At 38.1% G+C, this 17,060-nt stretch overlaps 1 protein-coding gene across 3 annotated transcripts in view; it reads right to left on the reverse strand.

The window, feature by feature from the left end:
- Positions 1-17,060, reverse strand: part of LOC133420678 (NACHT and WD repeat domain-containing protein 2) — a 115,531-nt gene that overhangs the window by 43,190 nt on the left and 55,281 nt on the right. For all 3 annotated transcript variants that reach the window (XM_061710442.1, XM_061710443.1, XM_061710441.1), the window contains exon 4: positions 11,232-11,348. In XM_061710442.1, coding sequence (XP_061566426.1) covers positions 11,232-11,348 — 117 coding nt within the window. The remainder of the gene's footprint in view (positions 1-11,231; positions 11,349-17,060) is intronic.

Below are 17,060 nucleotides of genomic sequence, written 5' to 3' on the forward strand. Positions count from 1 at the left end.
CTCTCCTCTTACCAACAGTAAAGAGCTGCAGGAGCTGTGAACGGTCTGCAGCATCCTTGAGCCATTTATCAGGTGGAAATCTGAGATCGTTGGAGAGCCGAAGAGAGAGGAAAATAAAAAGTCATGGCTCATTGTCATGCTTAATCTCTGGGTCAATGACACCATCACCATGCCAACCTTTGCTATCACCATGGAAACCAGCTTTATTGAATCAACAGGACCAAGAAAAGCCCCTGTTGCCTCGGTGTGGTGTGTATTTGTGTGTTTTATAACCCTGCACTGCCACCTGTCCTCTTTCAAACACTTGCTGCGACATATTCTTACTCATAAAAACTGACTGATATTTCGAAAAAAAAAAAAAAAAGAACTGGTTTTATCACATTTGAGTCTTTCTGGTGTAATTAAAAAAAAAAAAAAAAATTTTGCTCATTAACGTGTTTTTCCAAGCTGGTCATTAAAAAGCAACATGATATTTTCATAGATCTGAACAGAACAAAACAAACTCAAATAAAATCATATCAGATGAAATATCAAAGCTGTTATTATGATTCTGCAGTAATCTGTGGAGCACTGGTATATAATATTTTCCAGTTGCACAGATGCGTCATAGGAGCAGGAAACACATCTACAGCATGTATATCAATCGTAATTCCCTGTTCTCTCTGTGGCACATCCACAAAGGGAAGATCAATAATCAATGCAAAAGTAATTTTGTTTTTTCAGAGAGTTCCTCTCCGTCTTTATCCTTTCCTCTGTTCCTCCCATTTTGGCCATTCATTGAGCTTTGTGTCACTGACTGTGGGTGCAGACCCCTTGAGGTGCCTCTCTTTGAAGCTACGGCAATTTGGACAAACGCTCGCGTGTGCGTGTGTGTGTGTGTGTGTGTGTGTGTGTGTGTGTGTGTGTGTGTGTGTGTGTGTGTGTGTGTGTGTGTGTGTGTGTGTGTGTGTGTGTGTGTCATTTAGCAGGGCTGACACTTGGGTAGCACCTGAGTGGGAGCAGTGGATGGCAATGGTGTGAAGAGTAGCTTTGATGGTGTTCTGATCAAAGAACAATAAAGGAAATGAGATATAAGGAAAAGAGAAAAAGCAGATTGAGAAAATGGCACAGAAGGGACTGAGAAATGCCTGGAATATAGGTGACACGGTCCCGTGCACACGCACATACAAATATTGGAGAAGAAATAAGGAGCGTCTAAGGCAGGGGTCGGCAACCTGCGGCTCTAGAGTCGCATGCGGCTCTTTATCGCCGCCCTAGTGGCTCCTGGAGCTTTTTCAAAAATGTTTGACCTTTGTTTTCCTTTTTTTCTTCTTTTTTTTTCTTTTTTATCTTGTTTTCTCTTTTTTTCTTCTTTTCTTTATTTTTTCTTCTTTTTTTCTTCCTTTTTCCTTTCCTTTTTAATCTCGACATTTCAACTTTTTTCTCGAAATTCTGACTTTTTTCTCGACATTTCGATTTTTTTCTCAACATTTCGACTTTTTTCTCGAGATTGTACTTGTACATTAATCTCGACATTTCTACTTTTTTTTTCTCGAAATTTTGACTTTTTTCTTGATATTTCGACTTTTTTCTCAAAGTGCATAATGAAAAAAAAATCTTCCCCAGTAATAACTAATATAGGTACATGCAGCATGTGTTGTCTTCATTATAAGCTACGCTTTTCATTTTTTGCGGCTTCAGACATATTTGTTTTTTGTGTTTTTGGTCCAATATGGCTAACATTTTGGGTTGCCGACCCCTGGTCTAAGGCCGCGTCTACACATAGCCGGGTATTTACAAAAACGGATATTTCCCCCTCTACGTTTTGAAAAATACCATCATTTTCACAAACCCGCATAAATATGCTGTTAAGGTGCTATGAGCAGCCAAACCTACAGGGGGCAGTGTAACGAGAAGATAAAGTCATGCTAGTCAATCAGAATCCTGGAAAAAAACGTCAACAAATAACACGAGTAACTTCCAGTTACTTCCAAGATGAACGAGAGTCTTTGGTTTGGAGTGACAGAGAAGTGGAGTTACTTTTAAGTGTGACGTTAGAATATAAAACAGGTAAAATACAAGAAAATATTGACGGTGGCCAAACAAATTGTAAACACAGGTTGTACTCATGACACTGGTGACGTTTCTGTCTCATAATGTGCCGTTCTGAAGCCTAAATGTCCGTTTCCCTCCGTTTACAAGCAAACGTGAAAACAGAGTTTTTGAAAATCTCCACTTTGGCCAGAGTTTTCAGAAATTATTGTTTTTGGTGACTTTGAGCTCCGTTTTCGTGTAAACGAACGGCCAAAATGCATGAAAACACCACCGTTTTTGCTGCGTGTAAATGGGGCCTAAGTTCTGATGACGGCTTCCCCCATCCTTGCATGCATATCTAGGTCTACCACCCTGTAAAAATAAACAACTGTTCTCCAGGGGTTGCCCCGACGACCCAGAACTGTCACAAATGAGGATATAAACCGGTGATCAAAGCCCTACCGACACTGCTTTGTGCCCGGTCCTGGATGCAGGGTGGACTGGGCAGCCCAACACCGAGCTGGGAACCAGCTGCACGCGCCGCACCAGCTGTCTGTCATCTCTAAATGAGACTCTGCAGCTATCGTGGGATCATCTGCATCAAACTCTAGATCAGGGGTCGGCAACCCAAAATGTTGAAAGAGCCATATTGGATCTAAAAAACAAAAAACAAAAGTCTTGTATAAGCCTTAGAATGAAGGCCACACATGCTGCATGTTTCTATATTAGTTATAACTGGGGTAAGATTTCTTTTTTCATTATGCACTTGTTGAGAAAAGGGTCAAAATGTTGAGAAAAAAGTCAAAATTTTGAGAAAAAAGTCCAAATGTTGAGAAAAAAGTCAAAATTTCGAGAAAAAAGTCAAAATGTCGAGAAAAAAGTTGAAATGTCTAGAAAAAAGTCGAAATGTTGAGAAAAAAGTCGAAATGTCTAGAAAAAAGTCGAAATGTTGAGAAAAAAGTCGAAATGTCTAGAAAAAAGTCGAAATGTCGAGAAAAAAGTCGAAATGTCGAGAAAAAAGTCGAAATGTCGAGAAAAAAGTTGAAATTACGAGAAAAAAGTCGAAATGTCAAGATTAATGTTGAAGTACAATCTTGAGACAAAAGTCGAAATGTCGAGAAAAAAGTCGAAATGTTGAGAAAAAAGTTGAAATGTCGAGAAAAAAGTCGAAATGTTGAGAAAAAAGTTGAAATATCGAGATTAAAAAGGAAAGGAAAAAGGAAAAAAAAAGAGAAAAAAAGGAAAAAAGAAGAAAAAAGAGAAAAAAAGGAAAAAAGAAGAAAAAAAGAAAAAAAAAGAAGAAAAAAAGGTCAAACATTTTTGAAAAAGCTCCAGGGAGCCACTAGGGCGGCGCTAAAGAGCCGCGGGTTGCCGACCCCTGCTCTAGATAAATCACAGAGGTCTCAAAACTAGAATATGCCATCACACATTTAACCAGCTGGAAGAAGACAGGCATAAAAAAAATCCAAAAATCAACCCTTGTACCCCTGCTGATCCTATGTCTCAAGAAAACAGAACAGAGATGGCGGATCACAGAGAGAAAGAACAAAAAGCCATGCGTGAGCAGGCATATCTGAGGTTCTGTGTGTACTCTCCGTCGGTGTGTATTGGGGGGTGTTTCCCAGGGTCGGTGAGGGTTAAGACGGTGAAATTGCAACAGCGCCAGAGGCCAGAGAGTAGGAGGAATGAATGAAATCAGTGCAGTGTGTACAATACTACACCAAACACCTACACCAAACACTGCGACGGCAGCACAAAAGAAGAGGCCGTGTCTTTCTTTTAACTCACATCGGATCATTTCAGCCCAGTTTAGTGTGATTGAGGATACTTTTTTCCATCCAATGTCCCATAAAGTGTCTCAGAGAGACCATGACATTATATTTCATGATAATCAGCTGAAACGCCTGAAAAAACTCCCTCTAAGGTGTGCGAAAGGCATCTTGGCCAAATATCCAACCACCTCTGGTAGAAGCAGTGCCGTACTGTAGCCCTGTGTTGAAAAAATCGATTTCCCAATTCTAAATCAATTCTCATATTAATTCCTAAAAATCGATTCATATGTCCAAAGATCGATTTTTTTTTTTTTTGGGGGGGGGATTTTTGGGATTTTTTTTTTAAATTTTCTTTTATTTATTTATGTATTATTTTTTTTTTTTTTTACAACTTTTGGTTATTTTTTTGTTTATCCCCAAAAAAGGAATGTTTTGTTGGACACGAGAATAACTGGTGCCATGTTTTTGCCTTTAAATATGTTTAAAGGTATGAAAACATTAAAGTGTTAGGTTATAATTGCATAAATTGTCTATATCTCATTACTTTATATACTGTCTTGGGGTTACATTTGCAAAAAATGCTAAAAAACAAATGCTCAAAAATTTAAAACCAAAATAGACCGAAAATGAAACAAATAAAAACGGAATGTGGGAAAAACTAAAAGCGATTTCATCCGTCTCTGTTTCCTCCCTGGATCTGTTTGGTAATTCTGACCCACATGATGTTTCTGAAAGCAGTTCTATCAGCATTCTGGGAGCTGATTGGTCCTTACAGCATCATTAGCTGCAATACTTGCTGTTTAATCTCAATATAATACTAGTAGTAATATGTTGCAGAACTACAGTCATATAATTCATGCAACAGCTGAAAAAACAGTTTTAATAACACTAACCCAAATCAATATCGGAATCGAATCGGATCAAATCAAATCTTGATAATCGATTCTGAATCTTAAGAATCGGAATCGATCGATTCTTGACATTTGAATGGATCCCCAGCCCTACTCTACTGTGAAATCCTCACCTAATCCTTAAGGGAGAACTCAGCCACCATTTTTGAGGAAGCTCATTTCAGTTGTCTGTAATTCCAACTGGTTCTTTGGGTGGTTACTCACAGCTCATGACCAGCGGTGAGGGTTGGAGAATAGGCTGACTGCTAAATCAATAGCTTAGCGTTTCAGCTCAGCTCTTTCTTCGCCACAACAGATCAGTACACTGTCTGCATTCTCAATCCAGCTGTAAATCCCCCCACGCGCTTGTACTCCATGTTTGAACACGACCCCGAGATACTTCAATTCTTCCACTTAAGGGGGCGACTCATTCCCCGTTCCAGGGTGGGAATCCTCCCTTTTCCATCCGAGGACCACGGCCCAGGTGTAAGCTGTGTTAACTTAAAGGGGACCTATTGTGGCATCTAATCCCTATTTTAAACAGGCCGTGAATGTCTTAAAAACAAGCTTTTGATTATTTTTGCTAAATAAATGAGAAATTCAGCCTCTGCGCCATGTCTTCTGTCTCCTCATGACAGTAAAATAGGCCATTCTAAGCCAATTTACTGCAGCAATTCCTTTCCAAATCATTAGAAAATGTGGTTAACACCCAGTTGTGCATGAAAAAAAAAATACCGTGCTATACCGTGAAACCGATATAATTTGAAAAATACTGTGATATAAATTTGTGATCATACCGCCCAGCACTATTGTCAATACTGCAAAAACTCAAAATCTTAACAAGAATATTTGTCTTATTTCTAGTTAAAATGTCTCATTTTTAGTCAAAAACTCTCATAACACTTAAAACAAGTCATTACCAGGAAAATTACTTGTTATTTGACAATTTTCACCTGTTTCAAGTAAGTTTTCACTTAAAATAAGTAGAAAAAATCTGCCAATGGAAGATTTTTTTGCTTGTAATGAGAAGATAAATCTTGCTCCATTGGCAGATTTTTCTACTTATTTCAAGTGAAAATCTAATTGAAACAGGTGAAAATTGTCAAATAACAAGTTATTCTTCTGGTAATGAGTCCTGTTTTATGTGTAATGAGATTTTTTGACTAAAAATGAGACATTTTAACTAGAAATCAGACAAATATTCTTGTTAAGATTTTGAGTTTTTGCAGGTAGTGTGTGGCTGAAGTCACCTGATGTCTCTAGCCGTTTGGTATCTGGGAGATCTGCTGGTGGGGCGCTACGTACAGTACAATACCTGCCATCAACTCAAAAACCATCTTACCAGGGACTGTATACAATTGTCTCTGCTTTGCTTTAATTATCTTCTTATGGTGACTCAGCTCATTTCTTGATTATGTTTATGTCTCTCATGTACTGTTGATTTATGAAGGCAGTACATGCTTATTGTTACCAAAATAGTTTCACTCTAGTTCCATTTACAAGCATTTTAAGAAGTTTCAACTGTGCCTGATAGCTCTTAAATAGTATAAAATAGTAGGAACAAATTAGGGCTGTCCAACTTAAAGCGTTAACGACGCGTTAACTTAACGTTCTCTTAACGCCGTCAATTTTTTTAACGCACACGATTAAAAAAAAAAAAAAAAAGTCTGGTGAACTGAAAGATGGAGAATGAAAAGCGACTTTTGAACAGCAAGTTCCCTTTCAAAAAGATGCCAGATGGTTCGCTGGACAAGACTGAAGTTATTTACATGTACCATCGATTTGAAATGAATTACCATCGAAGTACGTCGAGTTTCAAATACCACCATAGCAACCCCCCCCCTGTCAAAATCAGACAACGCTGGATAGCAGCTTGCAAAAAAGGACGAGTCAAATCAAATCAAACTGCATTTGTTAAGCGCTTTTCTTACAAAATAAGAAATGCAACACAAAGCGCTTTACATAAAACATAAAACTCAACAATGCCCCCCCGCACACACACGCGCACACACACACACACACACACACACACACACACACACACACACACACACACACGCACAGACGGGCGCACACTGCGATTCTCACAAGTGCACTGAGGATTCAGGTGAGGAAACGGCTGAGTTACTCCCCTTACATGTGCACTTTATTTGTTTGTGATTTTTTTTGTATCCCCCTGTTTTGATCCCACTTAGGAGAAGGGGATATTTTTTTAGCCTTTTATTTTCCTCCATATGAGGTTAGACATAATTACATGGAAAATTTAACTGACCAATGTACTTCTTGTACAATGTTTGTGATGCATATGGTTCATTGTTTTACTTTGAGCTGCTTAAAAAAACAAGGAATCTTAAGTTAGTCTTTCCAAGTGTAAAGTTGGGGACTACATTGTGTTTGTATTTATGAAGGAATGTTATATTCAGGTCAAAAGATTTTTTTGTGGAAAGTTGAATAAATATTGGCATAAAGCAGCATATTTGCCCTTTCCCATGTTGTTAAAGGGATTAAAAAACATAAAAACCTTGAGGTAATTTAGAACAGCACAAAATGTGTGAATAAATTTGCAATTAATATGCGATTAATCACAGTTAATTACAGAAATCATGGATTAATTGAGATTACAAATTTTAATCGTTGGCCAGCACTAGAACAAATACATGAGGTTGCCATGGCCCCCCTGCTCAAACTCTACTTAGAAGACATTTTTCTCTTCTATGGATAGTGGAACGATTAAGGAGAATGTTGAGCCAGAAGCCAAGATGCAGAATTATGAATGTGCTTCAGATTTACAGTTATCGAGTAGCCAGGAAACAAATGTGCCTTTGAAGCAAGAGATAAAGTTGCCACTGTGTCACGACGCTGTGCTTGCTCTCATTTCTGCATCAGTTCTAGCTGCTCAACATGGGAAAATGCTAGAAAAGGAAATGAAGTCAAATGAGTGTTTACAGTGATGGATTTAAAAGAAATAAAGTTTGAGTCTAATTGTGTGATGGACAACAGGAAAAGAAGAAAACTACTTGTGAATGACAGCAGCATTAGGAAGCAGCACATGTAGAGGAAGAAAAGAGAAAATCCCAAACTCAGTGTGAGGAGAAGGATTATCTGGTTCCTGTTGTACCTATAATGCATTACCTGCGATCTCTCACCTCAATTTGAACCTCTAAACTCCGTCTGCTCCATCTGAATAATTCATCAACTCTTTTACTTCGATTTTTTTCATTTTTACACTCTCTTTTGTCGCCTTTTTCCTTTTCCTTTTTAATGTTGCAGACAAGGTTGTGAAATCATTGTTAAAATCTGATATAATTCTGGATCATTATATTCATTCATTCATTCACGTGTAGCTGTGACTTGGTCTGGATTTGAGGTTTGAAATATGCCGTACAGATGTGAACGTGACACATCTTTGTCCCGTTCGTGGAGCGCTTGTTGCTGTTCTTATGCGTGTTACTATTATGGTCCCTGTGATGGGAAAACAGTGATTCCCATGCTTGATGAAAACAAAACTGCTGAACCTCAGAATTAGGGCTGTTCGATTTTGCCCAAAAATAAAATCTCGATTTTTTTCTCTCAAAATCCGATTTTCGATTACGATTACGATTATTTTGTGAATTGACAAAAGGCAAAGAAATGATTTCAAATATGCTGTTTTTTTATTGAACATTTGCCCCATTGGGCTTTAAGTGCAAACTTTGCTCTTATTAAACCAAAAATGAATGAATAAAGTGCAAAACTCTGTAAAATAAGTTGAAAAAAAGTTTAAAAAAATAGTTTTATCTCTGAAAAAAAAAAATCAGCAAATCAGCACTTGCAAACATACAGTAAGTTATATTTCCAATTAAATAACAAGACAAGACAAGACATTTTCTAATTAAACTAAACTGGGTCTTTGCATGCTAAATAATAATGCAACCCATGAAGGAGGTAGATGTGTGTAATGTCAGTCATTACATTTGCTATTCACATTTGCAAGTTTTTTGCAAGGAACACGAGCCGGTCTACGGCATCTGGCTTGAGGGATGCCCGGTGGCATGTTACAACGCCCCCTCCTACACTAAAGAGCCTCTCCAATGGGTCACTTGTCGCAGGTATTCAGAGGTATTTCCATCAATCATTAATATGGTATCAATCATTAATATGTGTGCAGACAAGGTTTAAAAAAAAAAAAAAAAAAAAAAAAAATTTGAAAAATCGATTTTACGATTTTCACATTTTAACATCGTTCTAATTACATAATCGCGATTACGATTTAAAATCGATTAATCAAACAGCCCTACTCAGAATATAGCATTGGCCTACTATAGGTGCAGACTACTGCACTACCAAACAAAGATCAGCGCTGGGAACACCAAGGTTTTCTCTAATAGAATGTATCATCCTCTACGCTTTAATATCAATACACTTCTCTGTTTCATTGTCATTCTGCATCGAGACGTCTGATGGATGTTCTCACCCTGTTTAATTAAATCTGCTGAAATCTGGATCCTCTCTCAAGTCTTACTTTTGGAAAGTTTTGGAAACTAGTCACCTAGTTCAGAGGTCGGCAACCCGCCGCTCTAGAGCCCTAGTGGCTCCCTGGAGCTTTTTCAAAAATGTTTTGACCTTTTTTTTTTCCTTTTTTCTTCTTTTTTTTTCTTTTTTTTTCTTCTTTTTTTTTCTTTTTTTTTCTTCTTTTCTCTTTTTTCTTTTTTCCTTTTTTCTCTTTTTTTCTTCCTTTTTTCTTTACTTTTTAATCTCGACATTTAGACTTTTTTCTCAAAATTTCGATTTTTTTCTCGACATTTCAACTTTTTTCTCGACATTTCAACTTTTTTCTCGAAACTTTGACTTTTTTCTCAACATTTTGACTTTTTTCTCGACATTTTGACTTTTTTCTCAAGATTGTACTTCAACATTAACCTTGACATTTCGACTTTTTTCCCGAAATTTCGACTTTTTTCTCAACATTTCGACTTTTTTCTCAACATTTCGACTTTTTTCTCGACATTTCGACTTTTTTCTCGAAACTGACTTTTTTCTCAACATTTTGACTTTTTTCTCGACATTTTGACTTTTTTCTCAAGATTGTACTTCAACATTAATCTTGACATTTCGACTTTCTTCTCGAAATTTCAACTTTTTTCTCAACATTTCGACTTTTTTCTAGACATTTCAACTTTTTTCTCAACATTTCGACTTTTTTCTCGAAATTTTGACTTTTTTCTCAAAATTTTGACTTTTTTTCTCAACATTTTGACCCTTTTCTCAACATTTCGAGCCTTTTCTCAACATTTTAACTTTTTTCTCGACATTTCAACTGTTTTCTCGAAGTGCATAATGAAAAAAAAATCCTCTCTCAGTTATAACTAATATAGATACATGCAGCATCTGTTGCCTTCATTCTAAGGCTTATACAAGACAAGGCTCCAGGCATATTAGTTTTTTGTGTTTTTGGTCCAATATGGCTCTAAAACATTTTGGGTTTGCAGACCCCTGACCTAGTTGGAAAGATCATGTTAAAAATGTTTAGCAGGTTTTTCCACAACAGGTCCTCTAACAACTGTGTATGTTAAAAGATTAAAAGAGTCTACATGGTCTTCTTGTCCCCTGTCAAACAGAACATACACACACATTACTCAGACAGACGGCCTGTAAAGACAACCTGAAGCAAATGCCTGTGAGAAATCTGGTCTTCACACGACAACAGAGCCCAGTAGTGAGACATTGAGGGGCGGAGGCAGAGGCAACTGCTTTAGCAAATATTCTACCCATATGATGGTGGAGGACCTGCGTAACACTCCTTAACAATTACACTCGTGTTAACTCAGGGGTCGGCAGCCCAGAATGTTGAAAGAGCCATATTGGACCAAAAACACAAAAAACAAATATGCCTGGAGCCGCAAAAAACGAAAAGCACATGCTGAATGTTTCTATATTAGTTATAACTGGGTACTCGGCTGCAAATGTAGCTGCTAATGTCTTTCCACATGACTCTTTTTGTTACGCGAATCTATGGAATATTAGATTTTTTTTTCATTATGCATTTCGAGAAAAAAGTCGAAATGTCGAGAAAAAAGTCAAAATGTCGAGAAAAAGTTGAAATGTTGAGAAAAAAGTTGAAATGTTGAGAAAAAAGGCAAAGTTTCGACTTCATTCTTGAAATTGTATTTCAACATTAATCTCGACATTTTGACTTTTATCTCGACATTTCGACTTTTTTCTCAAAGTGCACAATAAAAAAAAAAAATCTTCCCCTCTCAAATATGTTTTCTCCTGCATGGCCCTAATACTCTTCCGTACAAATCTTCGTTAACAGAAATGTTGAAATTTTGTATTTATTCTACACATTTTTACAGCATTGGAAAACGTTAAGAATGTTTGTGTCATGTTTGTGCTCCTACAGAAACCATGTTAAAACAAAAAATATATTTCCCTCCACAATCTATTTCCATTTTCAAACATTTTTTAAAAAGCTCCAGGAGCCACTAGGGCGGCGCTAAAGAGCTGCGTGCGGCTCTGGAGCCGCGGGTTGCCGACCCCCGTGTTAACTGTTACCTCTGCAGCATGCAATACTTACAACAAAGCACGGTCCAGCCGAGGTCTTCAGACATTCCTCCAGTAGCTTCATGCGAAGTCTCTGCAGCTCCGGACTGTCCCACTCCTCTGGATCTACTCCCCAGTACAGGTCCACCACCTAAACACACACATTTAGCTATTTAGATCTTTTCTTTATGGAAACTGTGCCCTACAAGGCTATACCGCAGCGTCTGTGACAGGAGAGAACATGGAAAATGTGCCCCCCCAAAAAATCATCTTTTTTCTAGTTAGGGCCCGAGCACTTGCAGTGGGAAGGCCCTATTGCATCTGTAGGAATTTTTTTTATCTTCGTTTTTCTTCCGACAAAATGAGGGCCTTTTTGCCCCCCTAAATGGTTTGCATTAATGGGCGTGGCCTAATGGCTCAACAGCGCCCCCTAGAAAACTTCGTGCCCACAATATGGTTTGACGTACATGAACGACAGTCGGTACACACCTGTATCTTGGCGCAACTTAAAGAAAAGTCCGAAAAAGGGCCGAAACCGAACAGGAAGTCGGCCATTTTGAATTAATCGTATAATTTTGGCGCAATTTATGCCATTTCTTCGGCAGTTAATGCGGCCCGAACCGTAACGTGCACCCAGGTGTGTTATACATCAAAATGTGCGTCTCGATCCTGTAACAACGCACATTACTTTTCTGTTTCAAAAGCGTTACCATGGCGACGCTAGACGCCAAAAAGCACGCCCCCCCCCCCCCTTCATCTGATTGGTCCATATTTGATAGTTCCTACTTTCTGCCATAACTTTTGAATGGTTTGATATAGAGAGTCGTGGGTGGTGTCATCGGACTCGGTTTTGACGCCTTCACCTTAATTGGTGCAAATTAGCCCTGCCCCTTCTTCTGATTGGTCGATATGTGATAGTCCCTATTTTCTGCAATAACTTGAAGACATCTACATGCAAGTCATACAAGCTTCCACTGCAGCCTGAACGTGCACAAGGGTGCGAGGGCCCGTTCATCGCTGCTTGCAGCTTTAATTACTGTTAAACTTGCAACATTAAAATCTAAACAAATAAAAAAGAATATACAACCTCCTGCAACCAAAACTTAAGAAAAGCTTAGCTGTACAGAAAAACAAAACAAAAAGTTGAAAATTAGTGATGCAAGTTATGCACTCAGGAAATGAAAGAAGAAAACCAATACCATGTTTTAGTGCTCAACAAAAACAAAAAGCATCTTTATTGTGGATTAGCAGGTTGAAACTGTAGATCTCAGTCAATTCTAGTGTAAACACCCCACATTACCACCACCACCACCAAAACACCAATCTCAGGAAGCAGCAGGGAGACACACGTACTCACGTTCTCCCTCAACACAATGATCACAAGTTCTGGCAGTTGAGACAATTTAGACTGTAAACACGCCACAGGGGGAATCTCCTGTCGGAGGAGAGAAGCTTGCAAATGTTTGTGTGTGGCCGACACTTCAAGGCTACTGTGTATAGGAGGACAGAAACCCCGCCAGCTGCAGCTGCCGGCTCTGCAAACAGCTTGGGATTCATATGAGGCTCACGTTAAAGTCTGTTACCCCTGATGGCCCACGAGGATGGGCAGTATAGATAACAGATGGAGGGATGCATATATATATATATATATATATATATATATATATATATATATATATATATAAAAATTTTAGTAGCACAAATAAAAATTTACTAGCACACCCGGGTGGACAGTTAGTAGGGGTTTAACGATACACTAATCTCACGATACGGTACGATACACGATATTGAGGTCACAATAACGATACGATATTATAGCAGTATTTATTTAACAACCTTGCATGAGGAACATATGACTGGAAAAAATTTTATTTTATTTGAAAGACACAAAATACAAAACAATACTGTACGTTTGCCCTATTGTTACAGTTTGTAATGCTTTATAACTGTTTAAGTTTTAAAGAGAAAGCCAGGCCAACCATTTTCCACAAACTGAACTAAAAGTAAATGTCAGGTTTACATTATGATCTTCAGTTTCATACAATAAAAATATTTTGCCACAAACTGAATAGTTTCTCTCATGTATGATTTGACTTTTTTATTTTCCAGAAATTTAACAACTAAAATTAAATAAATAAATAAAAGTAAATAAATACATACAATTTTACATCATAAAAAAGATTGATTCATGCTCACCTTATAAGTGTAAGAGGAGATTTATTTTTGTTAAGAAGGTTATTTTGGTAATTCAGGGTTGATTATTTTATAAATATATTCTTTATATTCTGATGTAAATCAGGGACTATAATGACACTAGTCAGTTTATCTGTAGTGATTAGTCTGTTTTAGATTGGGCGGAGTGATACTGTGTTGATGTTCTAAAATCCTACGCTGTTGAGCGGACAGTAAAGTACTCTCAAACTCAGCAGAAGTTGTCCTCTGTTTATCCTACTCACGACCCGAAAAAGGTTTAATTTAATAAGGTAAGGCTCAACTCTACACCAGACTTAAAAGTTCAGAGCTCAAAACCCCGCTAGAGTCCCGTGATCGGGACCGCAAAAAGGTACTACTTTCTTCTGAGCGGAGTAAGATTTTGGTCCGCGCGTCGAGGCGCAGTCGCCACGCGCGGTCGGATCATGGATGTATTAATAGTATTTTAATAGCCTTTCCACACGGCGCCCCGGCCGTATGGTCGCGAAAATACGGTATTTATATATGAAATGTCAGAATAGGTAATTTTTTTGACGACACCCCGGTGGAGAAAGGCTGATGTAGGTCAAGAGACATTCATATTGATTTTCACACTTTTTTTAACATGACCCCAGCGCAACTCACTCGCACAAATGCGAGTGGATACATATTTCTCTTCGCACCGGATGATTTTTATTCGCAAATGCGATGAAAACTGTCGCACTGTACAGCCCTGATATATATGTATATATGCCCGACGGCCTCTCATGCTTATCGTTCTGTTACTTTCCTGCTCTTCTAGCTACAATCGTCGCTAGTTGTTTAGAAAACTGGACCATACTTGCTTTCTTGAAGGAGATATAACAACGCATGAGGGACATTTAGGGGGAAAAATTTCAGAGAAAAAAGAAGAAAAAAATGTATTATATAAAGTCACAATTTTACAAGAAGAATAAGTGTCAGTGTGATACATTTCTCTTTCATTCCTGCTGTTTTAGCCTATTAGCTCTGTAGCTAGTCCGGCTCTGCTTCTGATGTTTGAAGAATAAATAGCATTCTTCAGGGGAATATGCGATAACGTATACAGTAAGACTGTTTGTGGAACAAATTCAAAGATAAATTCTTACTGTTTCAGGCCACAGATTTGCAAGAAAAATATAGATATTTCTTTGTTGCCACATCGAGCTACAATGCAGAATTTGATGAAGTCATTATGTGCAGGCATTATACCTTTGATATGCATTGTATACCTTAAGTGTCAAGTTTTTATAGTTCGAATTCCTCAATTTATGAAACTCAGAAATGTCATCTTTATTTATCCTAACAGGAAAGTATGATTTGGTACGTTCATTTAAGGTTATTTAGAGCGGGCTACATACCTAGATAAACACCATCTGTGATCTAAAAAGTATTTCTGGTCAAATTTGTATGTTCATATCCAAGTTTTTTCTTGTAATTTTATTTCCTAACCCACCCTACTGTGGCTTCAGCTCATTCCTATGAGTATTATTATTAAACCATAATAATAATATTCATAGGAATGAGCTGAAGCCACGGTGATGCAGTCTGCCTTCACACTTTGTCGCTCATATTTGCTAGTTTAAATGAATTTCACCTGGCACGATGACTGCAGCACTCACAGACTGTCTGGGAGCAGCAGGGACTGGCAGGACACTAAAACAGGACGCTGCTGGAATTGACTGTGAGGGATTCTGACAGGGCAGGAGACGCTGGCCTCCGACTTTATTGGTGGGAGCAGCAACTACACCCTCACTCATCTGTTTGATTGCTGTTGTGCACCTGTGAGCCCGTGCATCACCATGGAGGAGACAGCTTTCATGCACAACCTGGAGCTCCATGAACACATTTTCAATTACAAACATCTCCTGAGCGAGAAGCCGAAACTACAGAATTGTTTGTGAAAACCTTTATGGTAAAGGACAATGAATAGACAGCGTCGTATTTTATATATGCAGGCTAATTTATTGACCAGAAGATTTTCCTGGTGTTCAGAGATGGTGAAAGTGGGTCTTTTTAGGGCTTACTTTACCCCTTTTTATACTGCACCCTTATGGATTAAATTTAAGAAGGCCAGCATCCATAAATTACAGGTTGCGTACAACGATTGTCTGCGTATTTTGCTTGGGAAACCAAGATGGTCTAGTGCAGGGGTCGGCAACCCAACATGTTGAAAGAGCCATATTGGACCAAAAACACAAAAAACAAAATGTCTGGAGCCACAAAAAATGAAAAGTCTTGTATAAGCCTTAGAATGAAGGCAACACATGCTGCATGTTTCTATATTAGTTATAACTGGGGGAACATTTATTTTTTCATTATGCACTTCGAGAAAAAAGTCTAAATGTTGAGAAAAAAGTTGAAATGTCGAGAAAAGTTGAAATGTCGAGAAAAAAGTCTAAATGTCGAGATTAATGTTGAAGTACAATCTTGAGAAAAAAGCCTAAATGTCGAGAAAAAAGTCGAAATGTTGAGAAAAAAGTTGAAATGTCGAGAAAAAAGTCTAAATGTCGAGATTAATGTTGAAGTACAATCTTGAGAAAAAAGTCTAAATGTCGAGAAAAAAGTCTAAATGTCGAGAAAAAAGTCTAAATGTCGAGAAAAAAGTCGAAATGTCAAGATTAATGTTGAAGTACAATCTTGAGAAAAAAGTCTAAATGTCGAGAAAAAAGTTGAAATTTCGAAATTAAAAAAGGAAAAAGGAGGGAAAAAAGGAAAAAAGAAAAAAGAAAAAAAGAAGAAAAAAGAGAAAAAAAGGAAAAAGAAGAAAGAAGAAAAAAAAGAAGAAAAAAAAGGTCAAACATTTTTGAAAAAGCTCCAGGAGCCACTAGGGCGGCGCTAAAGAGCTGCATGCGGCTCTACAGCCGCGGGCTGCCGACCTCTGGTCTAGTGCAAGTGAACTCTTTTGTAAAGTACAAGTTATCACTTTTCATGCTCTTTTGAGGCGATTGATGTTCAAATTCACATGTCGACTTAATAGCTCTTGTAATGCCAATATTATGATGTCAACCAACCCAGTCCTCAGTGCTGTGAGATACCAGTCTGCTATGTGGAAACACTCATATGACTGTCTTTTTCAAATATTGTTGTATGTTTGTTCGTCTTTTTTAATGGACCTGAGTCTAAATAAAAAGATTGATTGAATGTTTTTGGCAATAGCTGTAGAAAAAACGTAAATTATGCAGGCGTGGGAACAAATAAAAAAAAAACACAATGCTGATTAAACAATGTTAAGTGTCACTTTTCTTTATCCTCCACCTCCAGACTGCTTTGGGAAAACTCTCCCACTCAGTATTTGCACACACGATAGGCATCCCGTGTGTTGGCCTATTGTGGAAAAAGCCATTGCTTGGCACATCAGTCACAGTGTATCAGTGTCACTAATCTACTTCCAACGCACACGCGTGGGGGCCGCGATCGGCCTTGTGTTGACAAGGACCGGGGGAAGAGGAATAAAGTGAGATGAGCGCTCCCTGATTGTGGAGGTTTCAGCGCATGATTAGGAGGATGCACGGTAATTAAAAGCTAAATGAAGACATTAGTCATTTCTACTCAATGTGTACATGTTGCGAAGATATTCTGATTAAATTTGCCCCCTCACCTGCTGTGCTTCACTGGCGTATGGATGGGGAGGGAGATGGATGAAGGAGAAACG

This window comes from Cololabis saira, chromosome 20, assembly GCF_033807715.1.
Source record: "Cololabis saira isolate AMF1-May2022 chromosome 20, fColSai1.1, whole genome shotgun sequence".
Taxonomy (NCBI): Eukaryota; Metazoa; Chordata; class Actinopteri; order Beloniformes; family Belonidae; genus Cololabis; species Cololabis saira.